Source organism: Canis lupus, chromosome 20 (assembly GCF_011100685.1).
Source record: "Canis lupus familiaris isolate Mischka breed German Shepherd chromosome 20, alternate assembly UU_Cfam_GSD_1.0, whole genome shotgun sequence".
Classification (NCBI taxonomy): domain Eukaryota; kingdom Metazoa; phylum Chordata; class Mammalia; order Carnivora; family Canidae; genus Canis; species Canis lupus.
In genome coordinates, this window is record NC_049241.1 from 55627639 (window position 1) to 55650149 (window position 22511).

General features: G+C 57.4%; 2 protein-coding genes across 8 annotated transcripts in view; one reads left to right on the plus strand and one right to left on the minus strand.

The window, feature by feature from the left end:
• Positions 1-83: 83 nt before the first annotated feature.
• On the plus strand, positions 84-18030 carry UBXN6 (UBX domain protein 6). 4 transcript variants are annotated; one of them, XM_038567733.1, is made up of 10 exons: positions 84-230; positions 10586-10749; positions 11101-11165; positions 11833-11961; positions 14857-14954; positions 15600-15675; positions 16316-16400; positions 16490-16840; positions 16946-17094; positions 17487-18030. In XM_038567733.1, exons 2-10 carry the CDS (start codon positions 10662-10664, stop codon positions 17613-17615), a joined length of 1170 nt encoding a protein of 389 aa, XP_038423661.1. In that variant the 5' UTR covers positions 84-230; positions 10586-10661; the 3' UTR covers positions 17616-18030. The 4 variants fall into 4 exon arrangements, with proteins under 4 accessions (XP_038423661.1, XP_038423659.1, XP_038423660.1 ...); XM_038567731.1 differs by lacking the exon at positions 84-230 and adding an exon at positions 7765-7921; XM_038567732.1 differs by lacking the exon at positions 84-230 and adding an exon at positions 7771-7912.
• Positions 18031-19982: 1952 nt separating this feature from the next.
• CHAF1A (chromatin assembly factor 1 subunit A) overlaps positions 19983-22511 on the minus strand; it is a 28066-nt gene continuing 25537 nt past the window's right edge. For all 4 annotated transcript variants that reach the window (XM_038567736.1, XM_038567737.1, XM_038567735.1 and 1 more), the window contains exons 14-15: positions 21072-21168; positions 19983-20461 (exon numbers count right to left, since the gene is read on the minus strand). In XM_038567736.1, coding sequence (XP_038423664.1) covers positions 20361-20461; positions 21072-21168 — 198 coding nt within the window. In that variant the 3' untranslated portion in view covers positions 19983-20360. The remainder of the gene's footprint in view (positions 20462-21071; positions 21169-22511) is intronic.

Here is a 22511-nt window from a genome sequence, read left to right on the forward strand (position 1 = left end):
GGAGCGCTGAGGCGGGCCGCCAGGCTTCTCCGGGGCGGGGCTTGGGGCAGAGGGGCGGGCCAGGAACCTCCGCAGAAGGAGGGCCTTTAAGCAGGAGGCCGGCCATTGGCTACCACTGGAAGGGGGCCTAATCCACGCAGGGGGCGAGGCCCCGAAAGCCTCCCGCTCCGCGGAGCCGGGGCTCAACGGAGAGCCGCAGTCCATTGGCTACCCCTCGGGAAGGCCTCAAGGTAGGGAGCGGCCATTGGCTACCGCGGGAGGCGGGGCTTAAGCAGCTCTTCGCCATTGGGTAAGGGGACAGAGGTTCAACTCAAAACAGGGACGCGCCGTTGCCGGTCCGAGGGGCGGAGCTCGGGGCGGGGCGGGGCACGGGGCGGGGCCCGCAGAGGGGCGGGGCGCGGGGCGTTCTTGGGATAAACAGCCTCCCAGCGACGCGAGGATGCCCTGCTTGACTCGTGGAAGGGTTTTGAGCACCGGGTGCTAGGGCCGCAAGATGCTCGATGTGCATGTTCATTCAAAAAAAAAATGTGGGGGCGCCTGGGTGACTCAGTTGGTTAAGTCAGTGCCTTCGGCTCAGGACATGATCTTGGGGTCCTGGGCCCCAATCGGTCTCCCATAGCGGGGATTCTGCTTCCCCCTCTCCTCCCTACTTGTGCTTTCTCTCTCTAATAAATGAGTAAGACCTTTAGAAAAAACGTGTTGTGCGCCGCGTGGCCACGTTCCTTAATCCCTGTGCCTTCCTTAGTCTACCCACCTACAAAATGGGATTCGTAATGGTACCAATATTGGAGGGGCGTAAAAGTGACTTCATCAGCCCTAAAGCCCTCCAAAATGCCGGGAGCACTGGATGCCTTCAGCCTGCCCCGTTAATTTCTGTGCAATGAGGACCCTTGATAGGAACTCGAAGTAAGGGATCCCTGGGTGGCGCAGCGGTTTGGCGCCTGCCTTTGGCCCAGGGCGCGATCCTGGAGACCCGGGATCGAATCCCACATCAGGCTCCCGGTGCATGGAGCCTGCTTCAGGCTCCCGGTGCATGGAGCCTGCTTCTCCCTCTGCCTGTGTCTCTGCCTCTCTCTCTCTCTCTCTCTCTCTGTGACTATCATAAATAAATAAAAAAATTAAAAAAAAAAAAAAAAGGAACTCGAAGTAAGAGGCAGAGCGCTTAAAATGCTCTGTAGTGGGGGGAGGGACCAGAGAGCGCTTTCTGGAGGATGTAGTTCTGCTGGAGATGCAGGGTGAATAAAGATTGGCCCAGGGATGCCTGGGTGGCTCAGCGGTTGAGTGTCTGCGTTTGGCTCCGGGAGTGATCCCACGGTCCTGGGATCGAGTCCCACATCCGGCTCCCTGCATGGAACCTGCTTCTCTTTCTGTCTCTGCCTCTCTGTGTATGTGTCCCTCGTGAATAACTAAATAAAATCGTAAAATAAAAATAAAGATTGGCCCAATAGAGTAAAGTGGATAATGAGAGGGCACTTAGGGCAGAGGGGATAGCAAATGCAAGCCTCTAAGCTAGAGAGGATGGAGCAAGTGAGTGGGGCAGGCAGGGAAGGCGATAGGGGTCCACAGAGAACCTATCCCAGGGCCATGTGGACATTTGCGAGAAGTTTGGCTTTTATTTTTAGCTTCTTGGGAAAACTTTGGAGAGATCTGATCACAGGGCACAAAGATAATACTTTGGTCTCAAGATACATCCTTTTTTTTTTTTTTTTTTTTTTTTTTTTAAGAGGGGGGTGCAGAAACATAGGCAGAGGGAGACGCAGGCTCCATGCAGGGAGCCCGATATGGGACTTGATCCCAGGACTCCAGGATCATGCCCTGGGCCAAAGGCAGGCACCAAACCACTGAGCCACCCAGGGAGCCCTCAAGATACATCCTTATGCATGTGAAATAGATCTCAAAAATATATATATATTTTTAAGTTAAACATAGACTTACCCACATGACCAACCGATTTCATCCCTGGATATCTACCCCAGAGAAATGAACACACACTCCCCACAAAAACTTGTACACTAAAACTCATTCCAGCATGATTCACACAGCCAAAAAGTAGAAAGACCCAAGTATCCATCGACAGGTGAATGGATAAACCAAATGTGCCATATCCTTTCAAGTAACACCGTTCAGCAATAAAAAGAAAAGAAGCGCTGACACACAGGCCCTGCAACCTGGATGAGTCTCAAAAACACTATACTCAGTGAAACGAGCCAGACAAAAGGTCACATATTCTCCCAACACCATATGCCATTTGATGGAATGTCCAAAAAAGGCAAAATCTTTCAAAGCAGAAAACAGTTACCGTGAGTTAGGGGTAGGAATCCAGGGTTAAATTTATAATTTCATACAAAGGGGTATGAGGTTTCTTTATGGAGTGATGGAAAATTCTAGATTGTGGTAATGGTTTTACTACTTTGCAAATATATAATGAAATTCATTGAATTGTATCCTTAAAATAAGTGAAATTTCGGGTATGTAAATCATATCAACGAAGCTGTGTCTAACAATGACTTCTCAGGCTGAGAAGGGCTGTGAGGTAGAATTTTCAGATAATTCAAAGGCCTCGTTGAATCTGAATTGCAGACACACAACAAATACCCTTTCAGTGTATGTTCTGTTTGTCTCATGGAATATTTGTGACATACCTATACTAGAAAATTACTTGCTACACATCCTACAACATGGCTAAACCCTGAAGACATTATCCTCAATGAAATAAGCCAGACACAAATCACAAATCCTGCATGACCCCACTCCCAGGAGGTCCCTAGGGGAGACCCATCCACTGAGACAGAGAGGACATGGTGGGAACCAGGAGTGGGGAAGGCAATGCTTCCTGGGGACATGGTTTCCCTGTGGGGAGATGGAAGGTTCTGGAGATGAATGGTGGGGGTGGATGCATGATGTTGTGAGTGTGCTTCATGCCGCTGAGCTGTGCACTTAGAGATGGTTAAGATGGTACATTTTATGTTGTGTGTATTTTACCACAGTAAAAATATAAATTTTTTTTACAGATTTTATTTATTCACAAGAGATACAGAGGGAGAGAGAGGCAGAGACACAGGCAGAGAGAGAAGCAGGCTCCATGCAGGGAGCCTGGCGTGGAACTTGATCCTGGGTCTCCAGGATCACGCCCTGGGCCAAAGGCGGTGCTAAACTGCTGAACCGTGGAGCCACCTGGGCTGCCCTTATATTTGCCAAATCACACAGGGGACAAGCGTGGAAGTCAAACAAGGAGTGAGGAAGATGGTGTGGAGGGGCCTGAATTAGATACAGAGATGAGGCCTAAGGCCCTGGCTGGGAGAGAGCGGGGTGGTGGTGGGGGGCATGCTTTGCCTGAGGTCATACATGAGGTCCAAGGGCTCAAATGCCACTTCTGTGCATTCCCATTTCCAAAGCCCTCCTGGTTCTGTGCACACATTTCCCCCAGACCTCGAACTGGTGCAGAAAACCAGACCTCCTGCCCAGACCTCACTGAGCTACATTGAGCAGCTGGGAAATGATCAGGTTTTGATGAAAGCTGGGGCCAGCACCATCCCAGAAGGTGGGGAGGGCCCGCCAAAGTGGCAGGCTGAGGCAGGAAAGGATCCATGTCTTCCTGCCAGACTGGAGGCCAGTGAAGACAACGGTTGAGCAGTGAGTCATCACCTGTGGAGGTGAGGTTACTTCCTGTTCCCTAAGAAATGGGGTCTGGCACCTGGTAGAACAGGCAAGTTATAGAGGATGCCACCGTTGCCACCCAGAACTGCAACAGCCCCCTCTCACCAGCAGATGGCCTAAGCACCTACTGTGTGCTGCAGGCCTGGTCCCCAGTTTACTGGGGGTTGATCATGAGGAAATATTTATTCCACACTTAGCCAAGAACGATAATAAGTAACATTCAGGGGCACCAGCCTGGCTCAGTCCCTAGAGCACATGACTCTTGATCGCAGGGTCATGAATTCAAATAAAGATTAATTAAAATCTTTAATAAATAGGCCAGCCTGGGTAGCTCAGCGGTTTGGCACCTGCCTTCAGCCTGGGGCATGATCCTGGAGACCCAGGATTGAGTCCCATGTCGCACTTCCTGCGTGGGGCCTGCTTTTCCCTCTGGCTGTCTCTCTGTCTCTATCTCTCTCTCTCTGTGTCTCTCATGAATAAATAAAATCTTTAAAAAAATTAATAAATAAAAATAAATTAAAAAAATAAAGTCTTTAAAAATTCAGTAACATTTCTTGAGCAGTCAATATGTTCCAGGCACATTATCATTTTAATTTTTTTAAATTTTTTTTTTTAAATGTATGATAGTCACAGACAGAGAGAGAGAGAGAGAGAGAGGCAGAGACACAGGCAGAGGGAGAAGCAGGCTCCATGCACTGGGAGCCCAACGTGGGATTCGATCCCAGTTCTCTAGGATCGCGCCCCGGGCCAAAGGCAGGCGCTAAACCGCTGCGACACCCAGGGATCCCCTCATTTTAATTTTAATAACTTTAAAAAATTTTTTATTTATTTGACAGAACAAGCAGGGGGAGTGGCAGAGGGAGAGGGAGAAGCAGGCTCCCCAGCCGAGCAGGGAGCCAGACATGGGGTTCAATCCCAGGACCCTGGGATCATGACCTGAGAGGAAGGCAGAAGCTTAACCAACTGAGCCACCCAAGTGCCCCTTTAATAACATTTTGAATTATTTCCCTAAATGTTCTTTTTTTTTATTTTTTAAGATTTATTTATTTATTTGAGAGGGAGCATGTGCAAGTGAGCAGGGGAGGGGCAGAGTGAGAAGCAGACTCCTCACTGAGCATGGAGGGCTGGATTCCAGGCCCCTGAGATCCTGATCCAGTCTGAAGGCAGATGCTTAACTGACTGAGCCACCCAGGCGCCCCTCTTATTAAGTAACCTCTACCCCCAATGAGGGGGGCAAGAGGTCGCTACCTTGAGATGGAGATTTGCATGCCCCGCCATCTGAGCCAGCCAGGTGCTCCCAAGCCCTATTATGTGGTATGTTATTCACAGAGTTAATTTCACTCCCATGTCAGTTATTTGTCAGCCCTGATTCCAGATGAAGAAACTGAGACAGAGGGGTAGTACCAGGGGTTGGAACCCCCCAGAGTGTTGGATTCCACTTACCCAAGAGCTGCCCCTTATCTGAGCTGTGGGGGTAACATAATCATCTGTTATGAGCCTGCTCAGTGCTAGGGGAAGTTCATCCTCCTAAAACAGCCTCCTGCACTCTTGCGCGAGGGTGGGAGGTAGAGGGGATGGGGATGCAAAATCATAGCCTCCTCAAGACCTATGCATCAGAATGTGCATTTAAACAAGCTTTCCATGAGACTCAAGTGTGCATTATGATTTGTGAAGCACTTAACTAAAGTGTCATTAGATCTGCTGGTCCTGGGTTTGAATCTTCCCTCTGCAAGTTGTGGGACTATGGACAGTGTGTTTAGAACTTTGCAACCTCCCTTATAAATTGGTAAGAAGGGGATCCCTGGGTGGCTCAGCGGTTCAGCGCCTGCCTTTGGCCCAGGGCGTGATCCTGGAGACCTGGGATCGAGTCCTGTATCGGGCTCACGGCATGGAGTCTGCTTCTCCCTCTGCCCTGTGTCTCTGCCTCTGTCTCTCTCTATATATCATGAATAAATAAATAAAAAATTTTTAAAATAATAAGTTGGCAAGAAATATCAGAGCTTATTAAGAAATAAAGAAATAGGGATCCCTGGGTGGTGCAGCGGTTTGGCGCCTGCCTTTGGCCCAGGGCGCGATCCTGGAGACCCGGGATCGAATCCCACGTCGGGCTTCCGGTGCGTGGAGCCTGCTTCTCCCTCTCTGCCTATGTCTCTGCCTCTCTCTCTCTCTCTCTCTGTGTGACTATCATAAATAAATAAAAATAAAAGGAAATAAAGAAATAGGGTCCCACAGTCTAGGGGTTGCTTTCCTTATCTATTGTTTATGTAAGAAATTACCACAATTCAGTGGCTTAAAATAATGCAAGTTTACCTTTTCCATTTTAGAGAGTCTCACTGACCTAAAATCCATGTGTTGGCCAAATGGTGCTCCTTCTGGAGGCTCTAGTGGAGAATCACTTTCCTTCCCTTTTCCAGCTTCTAGAAGCTGCCTGCATTTCTTAGCTCAGGGCTCCTTCCTCCATCTGAAGACATCTTTCCAAAGAAAACATATACAAGTGCATTAGGAAAATGCAAATCGAAACTACAAACTTTCACCTGACACCTGCTAAAATGACTTCTCAAAAGGACAACAAACAAGGGTTGGTGAGGATGTGAAGAGGAAGCCTCATCCACTGCTGGTGGGAATGTAAATTGTTATAGCCACCGTGGAAAACAGTGTAAATAAAGGCCCCTAAAATATTAAAACCCGAAGTATCGGGGGTGCCTAAGTGGCTCAGTCAGTTGAGCATCTGACTCTTGGTTTTGGCTCAGGACATGATCTCAGGGCTGTGGGATGGAGCCCTGCATCAGCTCCAGGCTTGGTGCAGAGTCCGCTTGTCCATCTCTCTGTTAGATAGATAAATAAAACCTCTCAAATATTAAAAAAAAAAATAGAAGTAATGTAACTCAAAAATTACACTTCTGAGTACCTGAAGAAAACAAAAACATTAATTAGAAAAGATACACGCACCCCACACATTCATTGCAGCACAGTTCACGATGGCCAACTATGGAAAGAACCCAAGCGCCCACGATGGATGAATGGATAAAGAAGAGGTGGTGTGGAAATAGAGCGGAACATCGCTCACCCAAGAAAAGAATGAAATCTTGCCATTTGTAACATCAATGGACCCCAAGGGCAATAAATGAAGTAAGTCAGAGAAAAGCAAACAGTATAGGATCTCTCTCATATGAGGAACAGAAACAAAAGTCAGGACATGAGGAACCCCAGCGAGCTCATCCATAAGGAGAGCAGGTGGGTGGGTTGCCTGGGGCAGGGCGGTGGGGAAAATGGATGGAAGAATTGAAAAGAGAAAACCCAAATGAATCGCAGCTACTGGTGTGCTTCTCCTAAAAATGAGTCTGCTAAAGACCCTTTATATCATCTGATGCCCAGACACCCTGCGTTTTGGCGGCCGCCCTGCCAACCTTTTGCCTCGTTCCCTGCGTCCACCTTTTCCCTCGAGCACCTAACCCCACCTGCCCTGCCGCAGACTTGACCCGTCGACGCCGCCGCGAGGTCTGCGAGTGGTTTCCCTCCCCGCTGCTAACAAGGCCGACTCCCAAATAGGAAACGAGTCATTATAACGGGTGACATTTATTGAAAGCTTTCTGACGGCATCATGAGCCCCGCAATCCTCCTCCGAGGCGGGCGCTTCAGGGAACCCAAGCTCCGCAGGGTCAGTTGGGGCTGCACCGGATTTTTCCCGGAATCCCAGGGGCCCCAGGATGACGTCAGGGCGCCCCGGCCCGAGCCCCGCGGGGCCGCGTCCCCCAGCGCGTGTGCCCGAGGGAACCCCAGCGCCGGGCACGGGCGCGGCTCCACTCGGCCCCGACGCCCCCACGCAGGCCGAGGCTCGGTGGCCCGGTCCCACCGTCTCCCATCGCCGCCTTGGAGAACGCGGTGCAAGGAGCGCCGGCGCGGCCTCGGGCGGGAAGCGCGCTCGTCGCCCCTGGCAACAGAGTATCCGGAAGAAGCGCCGAGACGCGCCGCGAGCGTACGGAGCGGCCGCCGCGGGCCAGCGAGGCGCGGAGAGCTAGAGAGGCACGCCCGGCCGATTGTCACGTGGGCGGCCGCGCGAAGGCGGGACTTCCGGCGGCGAGGTATTTTCTTTCCGGTTGTTCGCGCCCGCCGGCCCCACCCCGACTGGGCCCTGTGCCCCCCGCCCCCCGCGGCCCCCCGCCGCCGGGCCCGCCGCCACCATGAAGAAATTCTTCCAGGAGATCAAGGCTGACATCAAGTTCAAGAGCGCGGGGCCTGGTCAGAAGCTCACGGGGTCCGTGGGGTGCGTGACCTGCGCTGGGTGTTGAGGCCCGGGAGCAGGGACGGGCGGGGGGCCAGAGGGGGCTAGGGGCGGGGGGGAGACCTCTGGGGGCGGGGCACGGGGGGCGGGGGGCGAGGGGGCGAGGGTGTGGGTAGCCTCCGGGGGCGGGGCGGGGGGCGAGGCCCGAGAGGGCGGGGCTGGCGGGGGCCGGGGGGCGGGGTTGCAGGGAGCGAGGTGGGGGTCCGCGGAGAGGCCGCGGGGCAGCGGGTGGGCGGGGAGGGCCCTGAGGGGCATCGCCTAGATTCGGGGGAACCCGAGGGTTCGGAGGTCGCAGCTGGGGTCGTGAAGATGCAGAGGCGTAGCGTCCGCGGCGGTAGCGGCCCGGCCCCGGTGGCGGAGGGAGGACGGGGTGAGTGTGGTTCGGCCGGGGAGCCCGAGGCGGTGTTGGAAGAGGTCTCGGTGGGGCGAGGAGCGGGGGTCCGAGCGGTTGAGGAAGGTCGGGGAGGGACGCGGAGGCCGGCTGGTGGAGGTGGGGAGCTCGGGGCCTCGTGCCGGGGGACATGGGGACCTTGTGGGCGAAGGCTGAGTCAGGAGGGAGATCCTGAGGCCGACGGAAAGAGGGAAGGTCGGGGAGTACACGCGCAGGCCTCTGTGGACGGAAGGAAAGGGCCTGGGGCCAGTCTGGGGAGGAGCCGGAGGAGCTGGAGCTGGAGCAGGGGCCGTCGGAGGCGGGCCCCGGTGGGCTGGGAAGGAAGCTCCTCTGGGGGTGGTACGAGCAAAGGGGGTGTTCAGGGATGGGGGCCCTGGGGACTGAGTGGGGTCTAGGACGGGAAGTGGTGGAGAGGGAGGCTGTGAGGGGTAGGCGGGAGAGGCAGGGCGGCAGGGGAATCGTGGGGCAGCGGGGGTGGGTGAGGGAGAGCGCGTGCATGACATCAGGGCATCCGTCATGGGGATCCAGGGTTCCTGGGACTGGGAAGAAGGAGCCCCATGAGGGCCAGGTTCCTGAGTTGGGGAGGGAGGCCCAGTGGACTGCATCAGGTCCTGGGAGAGAGGAGGGCAGCTTAAGAGAGGGCGGAGTGGATCAGAGGGGGAGTGGACCATACGAAGGCTTCCACTTGGCCTTCAGCAAGTAGAGGAGGGAGGGGAGGCTGACGGAGCTGGGATTGAGCCTTCCAGGAAGGGGGGGGCCGCGGGGGCGATGGCTGTGTCCACCAGGAGGCCTGGGAGGAGAGAAGAAGGAGGTAGCGTGGAGATCCAGGCTTCTGTGACACACTTGGGGCAGGCCTGGGGCTCAGAGTGTGTGACAAGGACTGTCATGGGTGTCTCGGGTGTCGGTCTCAGGGCTCGCCTTCCAGTGGGGAGAGATGGACAGATAAACCAGTGCACATGTGGTGAGAGATCAGGTGGTACTCAGGGCCAGGAAGAAATATAAGCTGGGTCAGGGGACAGCAAATGAGGTTGGGGACTGTTAGGGCATCCCAGAACACCTCTCTGGGAAGGAGACATCTGAGCCGAGAGCCAGAGGAGGTGAGGTTCAGCCATGTGGAAATTAGTCTTCTTCACACACACACCCTGAAGCAGCCCCAGCAGCTCCCAGACCTCCTTCCTCATCTTACATGCAGACAGAACATTCCGGGCAGAAGGTGCAGAATGTGCAAAAGCCCTGTGGTAGGACCCAGTTGGGCCTGTGGGAGCAACAGTGGGAAAGCAACGTAGATGGAGAGGTGTGAAGGCAGGGAACGGGCAGGTTGTGAAGGGGGCCTCAGGATTGTGTCGGGCGTGTGGTGGAAGGGCTTGGTGCAGGAGCGACAAGCTTGGGCTTAGGTTTTAGAAGGTTTCCCGTGGCTGCCCAGGGGAGCCTGGGATGGCAGGTGAGGTGTCTTAAAAATGGCTTTTTTATAGAAGTAAATGTCACATGGGGCTAAGGTGGGGCTACGGGATTCATCTTTTGTGCAACCTGAGGTGGTTAGCTGAGGGCAGAAGGGCAGGGATGGTCAGGAAGCAGGTCCCAGAGGCCTTGGGACATGAAAAGCGGGCCACCTGTGTGTCTGAGCAGAGCAGGAGGGGTGAGGCCACGAAGCCAGAGCCTTGGCTAATCAGAAAGCTCTGCGGGTGTAGTACAGGTAATTCCAAGTCGTGCGGTCAGGAGAGGTCTGGAGGGAAGGAGGAGAGGCAGGTGACTCAGCAGGGTGTGAGGGAGGACTTCCCGCAGGGGAGGCAGGTCGTTTCTGTGTTGAGTGCACCCGGGAGCACGCAGCCCGTGCTTGTTTCCCAGGTGTGACCATGCGGCCTGGCACAGTCCTGGGCATGCGGCCCGTGCGCCTGGCTGTCCTGGCCTGGAAGGGCTGCTCTCACTCAGGAGGGGGAGTCAGGAGAGGAGTGACGTCTTTGAGTCTCATCGGTTTCTGAAGGCGACAGGGCGCCTGTTCACATGCTGCACCAGGCGGCCCATGTGGGGGGCTGCCATGACCCGAGGCCTTGCCCGCGCAGGACGTGCCCTGAGGGGCAGAGCTGAGAGCAGGACTGCCATGGGGCCGCGGGGGCTCTTCTGTTAGAACCCTCTAGTGGCCGCGGGTGGCCCCTGGGAAAGAGGGATGGTCTGTCCAATGGGGCAGGAGTGGGAGAGGGACAGAGGCGCTTCTGGCTGACCTCCTGTCATCTCACTCTTCCTCTGTTTCTCCCCAGGGAGAGAGCCCCCAAAGAAAAACCCAACCAAACAGCAGTGCGCCAGCCCCGCCAGGGACCCACCAATGAGGCCCAGATGGCGGCCGCAGCAGCCCTGGCCCGGCTTGAACAAAAGCAACCCAAGGCCCGGGGCCCCACGTCTCAGGAGTCCATCCGGAACCAGGGTGAGCTGTGGCGTCCTCCCAGGCCGGGCGGGGAGGTGGAGCGAGGCCTGTGCTTGGCCCCGGGTAGAAGTGATTACATGACTAGCAGCTCTGGAGGCTTGGAAGTCTCAGCCGTGAGAGCGGGAGGTGCCAGGGCTCTGGGGTCTGGGAGCTTGAAGAGGGGGGAAGGGAGCCGGGACAGGGTAGCCATCAGGCGGTCAGGTGAAGCCTAGGGGCGGCTGGGAGAGGCTCAGGCCGGGGGACCCTGAGGGGGAAGGACTAGAACTTGGCCCACTTCCGTCTCGGGGGAGGGTGGGGGTGCCTGGGGACAGAGCCGAGCCGACAACCCGCCCGTCTCTGCCCTGTTTCCAGTGAGAAAGGAACTTCGAGCTGAAGCAACTGTCAGTGGGAGCACGGAGGCCCCCGGCACCAACATGGTAAAAACCTCCGCGTGGCAGCAGGGCACCCGAGGGGCATCCCGGAGCAGGGTCTGGTCGGCCATCTCCTCGTTACCAGTCAGGTGCCCAGCCCGGGGCTGTAAGCTCACGGTGCCGGGGTGGGTAGAGGTCACGTCTGGCCTTGCGCACAAAGGCAGCGTGGGGAACCCCGCCTGGAACGGTGGAGGCAGGCTGCAGTTGAAGTGGTACTGACTCCTGCCCTCAGCCACTTTCCGGGGAGGTAGGAGGGCTCTTCGGAGACTGGTGTAATCAGGGAGGCCTTGCTGGGGGAGGTGGACTTTAAAGGCCAGCGTGGCAGAAAGGATGTTCTGAGCAGCCTGACCCTTGAGGTCTTACTGAAGTTTAGGTGGGAGAAGCCCTGAACAGGGCGTAGGGACCGAGGTCCAGAGAGCGGTCTGGGCTCATCTAGGGCACAATAAGTCCCCCCCCCCCCCCCCCCCGCCACGAGCGTTGGCTCCGCGTCCAAAACTGCCACATGCTTTCTGTTCCCACCTCGTTCAGTTCTGAGCTGGCCCTGCAGAGCAGTTTTATGGAGCAGAAGGTGGGCTCGGAGGGGCTTGGGTGCGGGGCCCGGTGTCCCTGGGCTGTGGCTCGGGCCGGCCTCTGTCCACAGTCAGACTCTGAGCCTGCACCCCCATCCCCCCAGGTGCCTGAGCCCAGAGAGGAGGGGTCAGCCCACCTGGCTGTGCCCGGGGTGTGCTTCACGTGCCCGCTCACAGGGGCCACGCTCAGGAAGGACCAGCGGGACGCCCACATCAAAGAGGCCATCCTCTCGGTGAGTGCCCGCCCGTGTCCTGCCCCCCTGCTCTCCCCAGCCCCCCACGGTTCCAGAGCCGCTTCAGAGAGTTGGTGGCACAGGTCCCTGGTGACGCCGCCGCCTGAGTGGATGGTGTGTGTTCCTGTCTCTGAAGAGGCAGTATTGGGCGGGTCCGAGATTCAGAGTGTGCCAGGGTGGGTGGGCAAGAGCCATCTGTCGGCCACCCTGCCTAGAGGCCACCAGTCTAAGTGGTTTCCAACCCTTTTCAGAGAGAGGTTCCATATACGCAGAGCTGTCGAACCCCTGAGCCCCCTTCACCCAGGGTACGAGTTTCCTGTCACCGGCATAACTGTGATGAAGCTGGTGGCTTTGAGCAGCACCCATTCCTCACAGTCTTGGAAGCTAAGGGCGCGCCACAGGTCACCCTGGGCCAAAATCAAGGTGGCAGCAGGACCAAGTTCCTTCTGGATGCTCCAGGGCGGAGTGTGCGGCCCGGCCGTGTCCAGCGTCCAGGCCGTCCGTGGTGCCTGCCTCTGTCCTCACAGCCAGCGAGGCCAGGCCCCGTCTCCACCTCTCTTCTCTTCCCCTTGAAGGGACCTGGACCTTACACGTGGCCAACCAGGATGATCCAGGCTAATCTCCCTGCTTTAGGCCCGCCCATTAGCAGCCTTAATTTTCCATCAGCCTCCTTACTGCCCTCTTGCTGAGGAGCTAAGCATAGTCACGTGACCGAGGACTGAGGATGGGGATGCCTGTCGCCCTTCCCCGAGGTCCCAGGTGTTAAGGATTTTCCCCAGTACTCTATTGCCCCTTTCTAGTTTTTTTCTGAACCATCTGAGAGAAAGCTGTGCGTTCTTGCTAGTAACCTCACCTGAGTCCTGTAGCCCTGTGGCCGGCCCCTTGCTGAGGAGCACATGGAGAACAGTTGGGTGACGGAGCCTTGGCTGCTCGTTGCTTGGAGCTGTGGGCCAGGTCCCAGGGAGGGAGCCCCGGAGAAAGGAGGTGTGTGGGGGGTGTGGACGGCGGCAGCCGCCGAGCCTTCCATGGCAGCTGTCCCCATCCCGCTCCTCCCAGCAGCGCCTCACAGAGCACCTGCGTCACTGCAGGTGTGCGGACTCTTTCTCCCTGCCCAAATCAATAGGTGAAAACATCGCAGGATAGTTTTAATGTGCATTTCCTTCATTTTGGCTCAGATTGGCCGTGTTTTCATAGGAGAATGCATCGTTTGCTCATTTTTCTGTTGGAGTTTTTTTTTTTTTTTAAGTAGGCCCCATGCCCAGTGTGGAGCCCAACACAGGGCTTGAACTCGCAACCCTGAGATCAAGACCTAAGCTGAGACTAGACAGTCGGACACAACCAACTGAGCTACCCAGGGCCCCTGGACTTTTTCTGAAGTTGATTTGTAGGTGCCCTTTACAGGTTAGGGAAACTGGTCTCTTACCTATAACGTGAACTGTGAATATTTTCTTTTCATTTTTTACTTTTTTTTAAAAATTTTTATTTATTTATGATAGTCACACACACACACAGAGAGAGAGAGAGAGAGGCAGAGACATAGGCAGAGGGAGAAGCAGGCCCCATGCACCGGGAGCCTGACGTGGGATTCGATCTCGGGTCTCCAGGATCGCGCCCTGGGCTAAAGGCAGGCGCTAAACCGCTGCGCCCCCAGGGATCCCTATTTTTTACTTTTTGATTGCATTTGTGGTTGCTTCCGTAGAAGTTTTTGATCTTTGTAATTAAATGTGTTGGTCCTGAGGCTTCTGCGTTTTGTGGCACACTTAGAAATGTCTTCCCCACTTTATGATTAAGATGATTCTTCTGTGTTTTTTTGTTTTTGTTTTTGCTTTTTTAAGATTTTATTTATTCATGAGAGAGGCAGAGACACAGGCAGAGAGAGGGAGAGGCAGGCTCCTTGCAGGGCGCCGGATGTGGACTTCATCCCAGGACCCCAGGGTCACGACCTGAGCCAGACACAGACGCTCAGCCACGGAGCCGAGGTGTCCCTTTTCCATGTTTTGGTTTTTGTTTAAAGTTTTGTTTTAAAGATTTTATTTATTTATTCATGAGAGACACACATACACATATAGAGGAACAGACACAGGCAGAGGGAGAAGCAGGCTCCCTGCGGGGAGCCCGACATAGGACTTGATCCCGGGTCTCCAGGATCACGCCCTGGGCTGAAGGCGGGCACCAGACTGCTGAGCCACCCGGGCTGCCCAGTGTTTTTTCCCCTAATAGCTACCCAACCTCACCCCCCTACGCCCCCCCTTTTATTGAAAATATCTGCTTTTTGGTCCTAGCTTCAAAATCTATCTTTATCACAAAGTAGATTCTCCTATGGATTTGCCTCCTTTCTGGACATTCTGCTCCTTTGTCTTGTGTCTCCTTTCAGGCCCTGGTCCTGACTTAAACATGGCCACAGGTCTCCTGGAAGCAGCTGCTCTTCCCTGGGGGGTGGGGGTGGGGTCTGCAGTGGTTCCGAGGAGGCTGGGGCGGTCACTCGACTCGGCCATGTCCTGAGAATATCCCCCCCTCACTGCTGTGTGTGTCCATCTCTCCTCTTCAGACCTGTTTTCTTAGCCATTCTACGTCTGTGTCCCCTCCTGTCCCACCCTGGCAACTAAAATGGAAAACTGGGCTGGCAAAGGTCTGTCAGGTAGAGCACCAGAGGTGGCTTGATCTGGGCTGTGATGCCCCCTCCTCCCTAGAGGGGAGGGCAGGGTGAGGCCTAGGCTGGAGCCACTGAAGGGGGTCTTCTTCTCTTCCTTTGCCTAGAATGCACAGTTGAGTTTATTTCAGTGAAACCCTCATGGCCTGCCACTGGACTGTTGTCACCTGTGTCACCTGAGTAGTGAGACCAGGCTGCTGGGAGGAGGGAGGGGATGCCTGATGCATTTCTGTCCCTCCTGCCAGCATTTCTCCACCGACCCAGTGGCTGCTTCCATCATGAAGATCCACACGTTCAACAGAGACCGGGACAAGGTGAAGCTGGGCGTGGACACCATTGCCAAGTGAGCATGCGGCTGCCCTCCCACCAGGGTGTCCCTCCCCAGCCCTCCCCGCATCCGGGGCCTCCACCACAACCTGCTGGGGGGCCTGGAAGGCGCACAGCACTGGGAGTGCAGCCAGGCCCCCCCCGGCACTCCCCAAGCCCTCAGGAAAGGGGCTTGGCCTCTCTGGGCCTCAGTTTACCTGTCTGTAAAACGAAGTGGGTTTACCAAATTGGGGGGGGTCCCAGCCCTGGCTTTCCTTGGGGATCATCATAGCAATGTGTGAAGGGGGCCGGGTAGCACCCACTCTCACCTGTTCGAGCAGGCCTGGGGCAGGACGGAATGCCAGGAAGTCCGTGTTCCTCCAGCCCCCTCGCCCCTGGGGACCCATGGACTCTATGGTCCGTTTCTCTGGATGCGCCTGCTGCATCCCACTACTGTGTGTTGCTGCCTTCAAGGGGAGGCCAGACTAAGGAGGAGGCCCAGCGACGGTCCCCCATGGGCTGTGTCGGGGGCAGCAGTGGGAGCTGTCAGCACCCAAAAGGGGGGGTGGGGAGGGGCTGCAAGGGGTGGCCAAGGTGCAACGGCACCCCTCTGGGGTCACTCCCACCACAAGGCCGGGTACGACTCTCAGTTGCTGCTCCCTGTTCCGCCAACGCCACCCAGGTACCTGGACAACATCTGCTTGCACCCAGAGGAGGAGAAATATAGGAAGATCAAGCTGCAGAACAAAGTGTTCCAGGTGAGGCTGCCACCGCCTGTGCACGCCTGGCCCCAGCGAGGGTGGAGGCAGCTAGGTGGCCCACCGGCGGCCAGCTGGAGGTGGGCGGCAGGTGGCAGCCGGGGAGCCAGGGCTTTGTGAACACAGGTCGTGCATAAAGTACTTTGTCCACACTGCCCGCCGTCACTGGCGCACCTTGACTTTGATTTCAATTAGTGGGGAAGACGTCGTTGGCACTGGTGAGATTTCTTCTGCAAACGCAGACTTGTGGTTCCTGTGGAGAAATCTCCTGGTCCTGCCGCCCTGGCGCATGTGCCACTGGCAGGGCGCCTGGCGTCTCCTGGTGGCTGTGGACGCCACCTGGCCCCTTCCTGCCTCTAGGGTCACACGCCGCCTGTCTCCCCCACCTCTGGGACCCTTCTCTTGCCCTTTGGCTCTTCAGTTTCCTCCACCTGGTGGTTGACCTCGGGGGTCCCATGCCCTCTGCGAGCAGCTGGTGGAAGCGAGCATGTTCGTGCTCAGGTCTGGAGACGGCTTCAGCGGGTTCACCCCGCTAGCAGTGGCTCCAAGACAGGGAAGCCTGAGCTGGGCAGGGTGGGCAGTGAGGCCAGTGGCCTCCGGAGGCCCCAGGCCCTTATGTGACCTCTGGCTCCACTCCCAGGAGCGCATTAACTGCCTGGAAGGGACCCACGAGTTTTTTGAGGCCATTGGCTTCCAGAAGGCACTGCTTCCGGTTCCCGATCAGGGTAAGGGAGGCAGAGCAGGGTCTTTGTTTTGCTGGGAGGGGGTGGGGGCTGTCCCTGCGGCAGCAGAGTGACACCTATGCGCACCCCAGAGGGCCCAGAAGAGTTCTACGTGCTGAGCGAGGCCGCGGTGGCCGAACCCCAGAGCCTGCAGAGACACAAGGATCAGCTGCTGGTCGCCGAGCCCGTGCGGGCCACACTGGCCCGCCAGCGCCGGGTCTTCCGGCCCTCGCCCATGGCCTCCCAGTTTGACCTGCCCGGGGACTTCTTTAACCTCACGGCCGAAGAGATCAAGCGGGAACAGAGGCTCCGGTCCGAGGCCGTGGAGCGGCTGAGCGTGCTGCGGACCAAGGCCATGCGGGAGAGGGAGGAGCAGAGAGAGCTACGCAAGTACACCTACACGCTGCTGCGCGTCCGCCTCCCCGACGGCTGCCTCCTCCAGGGTGGGTGCCCGTGGGGGCCGGCGCTGTGGTGGGGAGGCTCCGGGGGGCTCCCTGGGAGTGGGTGCTCTGTGGACTGTAGCCCCACTGACCGTGCCGCCCACCCAGGGACCTTCTACGCCCGGGAGCGGGTGGGAGCACTGTACGCCTTCGTGCGGGAGGCCTTGCAGAACGACTGGCTGCCTTTCGACCTGCTGGCCTCGGGGGGGCAGAAGTTGTCGGAGGAGGACAGCCTGGCCTTCAACGAGTGCGGGCTGGTGAGTGACGGGCTCCCAGGGTGGCCACTCTCAGCACTGGGCGCTGTAAGAGCAGGGGGCCGGGGTCCTGGGTTCCAGTCCCACCTTCCCCTGCTCGTGCAGTGTGCCCCCAAATGACGTGTCTGTGCCTGCTTCCCACCTATCGACCCGGAGTTCTCTGGAGGGCAGAACCGTGGCAGATGGGGGATGAGGGACACCCTGGGAGGAAGCGGGAGTCCCGCCGGGTGCCCGGTGCCCGAGCCCGCGGAAACAGGCTGTGGCGGCTGCCGTCACTGGCAGGGAGCCGCCTGGGCGAGTGTGGCCCTGACTCTAGCACGAGGGCCTGAGCGTGGAGAGGCGAGCTCCATCACCCAGGCCCTAGAGGGAGACTGAGGCTTGTTGCCCCACCCCAGGTGCCCTCGGCCCTCCTGACCTTCTCGTGGGACGCAGCTGTGCTAGACGACATCAGGGCGGCTGGGGCCGAACCCAACTCATCTATTCTGAAACCGGAGCTCCTGGCAGCCATCGAGAAGCTCTCATGAAATAAAAGCAGGGTTGGCTTTAGCCCGCGTGGGTCTGTCTCATGCTCTCCTGCTTCCTCCCCGCCCCCCCGGAACCCCCTCTCCCGCAGAACTGCCTGCCCTGGTGCACAGAGCACTGCGGGCACCGGGGAGGAGCACGGCCGAGACCTGTGCCTGGGGCCGCCGCCTGGAGAGGGCACCCGGGGGGCCGCTGCCGTCGTCTCCCTGGGTGCAAGCCCGCCATAGCCACCTGTTGATGAGCCCCCGGGAGGGAGAGTAGGCCTGCCGCGTGGGCCAGGTGGCCACCCTGGCCCTGATGCTGAGCCACGGGGTTGCTGGAGACAGTGACAGCGGAGGGAGATAGATATAGGGCCTGTCAGGACACGGTTCTGTGAAAACTGAATCTGAATCCAAATAAACAGGACATCTGACTAGTCTCCTGGTGCTGAATTAAGGCTGTGCCACGCAGGGTGGGGGCCGCGGCTGCCGAGCTGCCCCACAGGGGGCCTGTGTGGCTCCTGGGGGGCGGGCCCAGGTGGGTACCCGCAGAGCGCCAGCTGCCCAGGGGCCTCTCCCAGGCCCTGTTCTCGGTCGTCTTACTGTGCGGCAAGGGCCCCGCGGGTGGCGGGTGGCACGGCCTAGCCCCGTCCCTGTGGTGGCAACTATGTGACTGTAAAGGAGCTGTGCGTGTGATTGACGTCACCACGGGGTCCTAGCATCTGGAAGGAGGGGAAGGAGGCAGAGGAGATGGAAGACACCAAGCAGATGTGAGGTAGAGGGGCTGCAAGGCCTCCCGGCCACCGGCAGTTGTAAGAGGCAGGCCCGTGGCTGTCCCCCAGGGCTCCTAGAGGGAACTGGTCCTGCCCGCACTGGTTTGGTTTGGTTTTGTTTTTTTAAAGATTTATCTGAGAGTATGAGAGCACAGGCTGCGGAGAGGCAGAGGGAGCAGACTCCCCACTGAGCAGGGAGCCCCACGGGAGCTCAGTTCCAGGGCCTGAGCTGAGCCTGAGGCAACGCTTAGCAGAACCTCCGAGGCACCCCACTCTGGTTTTTTTTTTTTTTTTTTTTTTTAAAGATTTTATTGATTTATGAGAGAGAGGCAGAGGGAGAAGCCGGCTCCATGCAGTCCATGCAGGGAGCTTGATGTGGGACTCGATCCCAGGACCCCGGGGGTCACGCCCTGGGCCACAGGCAGCCGCTCAATGGCTGAGCCACCCAGGCCCCCGCCCCTGCCCCCCGGCTTCTAACCTGTGAGCCTCATGTCAACTTTTCACTCCCAGAACCGTAAAAACAAGTTTAGCTTCAAGCCAAGTTAAGTGGTGATGTGTTCCAGCAGCCACAGGAAACGAGTAGGCAGGGAAGCGGAGTCTGGAGCACAGGAGGCGCTGCCCCTGGTCACGCCCCAAGGGGAGCTAACTGCTCACCTAGACCATCCCCCACTCCAAGCTGGCCCTGGCCCCCGCCCCAGCCCCTTCCAGACGCTCTCCTCCTTGCACAGAGGCCTGTGGTGGCTGCTTCTCTGGCCGCCACCAGCTCGGTGATGGACAGACTTGAAGCTTTGAGGCCCAATGTGATTTCCAAACCAAAAATGCCCCGTAGGCCCCTGGCCGGCAAGTAGCCCCTGCATGTGCCTTAGCTTCCCCACAGCTCTGCTGCCCCCTCCTCGCTCTCCTCCCCACCGGTGACTTGGAATTGACTTCAAGTTGTCAGGTGGCCAACTCAAACGAGTTTCAGGTGACTTGACTGGGGTAGTCCCTGCACTCAGGGACTCCAGCAGGGAGCCTGGCCAGAGCCCTCACCCAGCGGGGTGGGAGGCATGGAGCCCTTGGAGGAGGATCAGGGTCCTGGCCTTCCAGTGTCCTGAGGGTGGGGTGGCTCCCCCTGTCTCGGTTGAATCCGGTGGATGCTGAACACTGACATGGCAGGTCCCCTTTCCCGCGGGGGCAGCAGGAACAGAACTCGACAGAGCGGCCAGGAGTCCAGGAGCTCTACCAAAACCTGCCACCACCACCCCGCCCCCCCGCTCCAGGCTTCTACTGCGGGGCCTATCACAGCCCCAACACAGGGCTGCTCCAGGCACAGGTGTGGCCCAAGCCAGACGTCAGTCCGAAGCCATAGTTCCCTAACAGGTGGGCAGGAGGGACAGACCAGCAGAAGCACTTTCTGGAAGCTGCACCTGGAACGAGGACAGCATAGCGGTTGAGGATTTCACAGCAAAGGGCTGGGATGGTGCTTTTGCAAGGGGTAACCCTTTCTACAAGGACAGACCACGCACGGGGTGGGGGGTGCACACCCACCAGCACAGCACAGAGCGGGGGCCCGGCCCCAGGTGACGGAACGTACCCACTCTCAAGAAACGACATTAGAAAAGACAACAGATGCACCGGGTCAGGGCTGGACAGTAAGTTTATACACACCCACATCAGGTCTAGAGCCGCAGGGGGCTCCAACTCATTTACAAGCATATCATCAGAGCACCTGCTTGGGGGCCCGCAGGCGCAACCGGGCTGTCCCCGCACAGGTCCTCACATCGCAATAATGCTTTATTAAAAGGAAGATTAATATGCAGCTTTGGGGGGGGAAATTTTTACAAGTATTAAAAGGAACAAATCAAACATCCTATATAAAACTTTCCAGACCTCCAGGGAGGTCTGCGAAGCAGGACAAAGTGCTCTTTACACAGGACTCATAGGACTTTCAAGTATCCAAGAGGCGTTTGTGAATGCCCTAACCATTCTACATACATACACCGGGACAGCGGGGCACTCAGCAGGGGCCGAGCGAGCTGGCAGGCAGGGGGCTCTCACTGGTGTCCATTCCCACGGACCCCCCAGCTCCAGAAGTGGTTCCACATGGGGCCTGGGCCTCTGCAAGGTAAGAGAGGGAGGGGGCTTTAGCTGGCTGCACCCCCAGACCTGGTAGGGGCCTGAGTCCCTGCCCCCACATCTCCCCCTTCCGACAGCTACTTGCTCCCGGCCCTCAGACCCTGTCCCCTCCTGAGCTCACTTGGGAAGAGCCAAATGCTGGCCCCCCTCACCACCCACTCCGCTTCCCTCCCCCTCCTTCAGGTCTCCCTGAGGCCCATCTACAGTCGAGGCCACTCCAGGATTGTACCGCTCCCCTCCCAGGACTCAGCCCATGGGTTGGCACTGCAGGTGCAGCCCTGCGGGGTCTCTGGGAGGCCTCCGGAACGGCGCCACGCTGTGGTCAGCGCCCAGCTGCCGGCGTTACCATACCTATTTCTGCTATGGCTACCGCAGTCATCCTGGGGTGCACACGGCAGCTTTCAGACAAGTCAGATCTTGCAGACCCTGGACCAGATCCCCCTGCCTACACCCGGCCAGCCCGCACAGCGCCTCCTGAGGTCTCTTGACTCAGCCCCTCAGTTTACAGACAGGTGGTGTATGGGAATGAGAGGGCGTGCATTCTTCCTTTCCTGCCAGGCTGGTGAAAGAGGAGTGTGGGGGCCCTTCTCACCCCCAACATCCGAGATGTCCAGGATCACAGAGTCGCCGTCCTCCTCTTCCTCCTCCTCCGTGTCTGCCTGGAAGCCATCCAGGTCCCCAGCTCCAACCTGGACAGACAAGGGTGCACCGGCCATGAGCAGCAGCAGACGGGCCGCCGGGGCCCCGCACCACCGCTACCCGTTCCGACAAGTTTAAGGTGACTGCTTGAGAGCCGGTGAGCAAAGGAGCCCTGTGCGGGGAGAGAAGGTTCCCTCAAAGGGCCTCATTCAGATCTCTGAAAATGACCACCAGCCGTATTTACATTACAAAAATGATTTGCCAACTGTTCCTGAATCAGCAATCTGGGTTTCTGGTTTGGTCTGAAAGAGACAGTGATAAAGGACCCACTTTCTCTTGAAATAAACGGCAGAGAGCTCAGCCCACCAGCGTCTCCTTCTCTGCCCAGGGGCTCAGTCCCTCCGCCCGGCGCCCAACAACTCTCCTGCTTAGACCACTTTGGCCTGGGACGACACCCCCTGAGCCACCGCGGGCCGAGGGCAGGCGGGGCCTCCACTGAGCGCAGAATTTCCACCGACTTTGCTGAGCCGCTTTTGCTGGCTTTCAGCAGAGGGGTCAGAAAGCGTGGAAAGGAGGACCAGTGTTAAACCCCGACCACCCCTACAAGCACCCCTGCTCTGTAACTGAACGAAGAGCTGACAGAGGCAGAGATGGGCTTATTCAAAAGGAGGGCTATTTCTCAAAAACACTCCTGGAACCAATCCCTCTGCTACAGAAACCTGCATTTTCCTGGAAAACGGGGGACAGCACAGGACCCTCCGATGTGCAGACCGCTGCCCTGGCGCAGCCCCACGGACCCAACCACGGTCCCCAGAGCAAGCAGCGCTGTCACAGGCAGGATGCCAAGGGCACCTTCCAACCTCCTGTTTCAAAAGAATCCACTGGCTAAGAACACAGCCCGGCTCTCAACTCTGCTGATCGGGAGGTACTTGGTTGTGTCTGTCAAGGAAAAGGAACAGACCAGATGTACTCAGCTCTCCCCGCTCATGGGCCCTGCAGACAGGACACGCACGTGCAGAGGAACAAGGCTTTCCCTGCAGTCCTCATCCGCAGCCCTCCAGGCACAGGACAGGCACTCAGCCCCCACCGGGAGTCCAGGGGACATCCTGAGTGCCCCTCGGCTGCCACTACTGCCAGCAGGGGCCAACGGCGTTTAGTCACGATAAAGAAATTAATTCCGTGACACCTCTTCAGGGTCATTTTGATCCCAGTTGGTTTTTGACCTAAAGGGAAAATTGGGCTCTCCCCATCTTAGAAAATTGAGGCCCAGAGCCTGAGTCACCCTGGGCCACACGAGACTTCTGGCAGCTGAACTGGTGCCACGCCGCAGCCCTGTTTATCTTACTGATCGTAACACCTTGTGAACACACGGAGTGTTGGGACTACTGTGAGT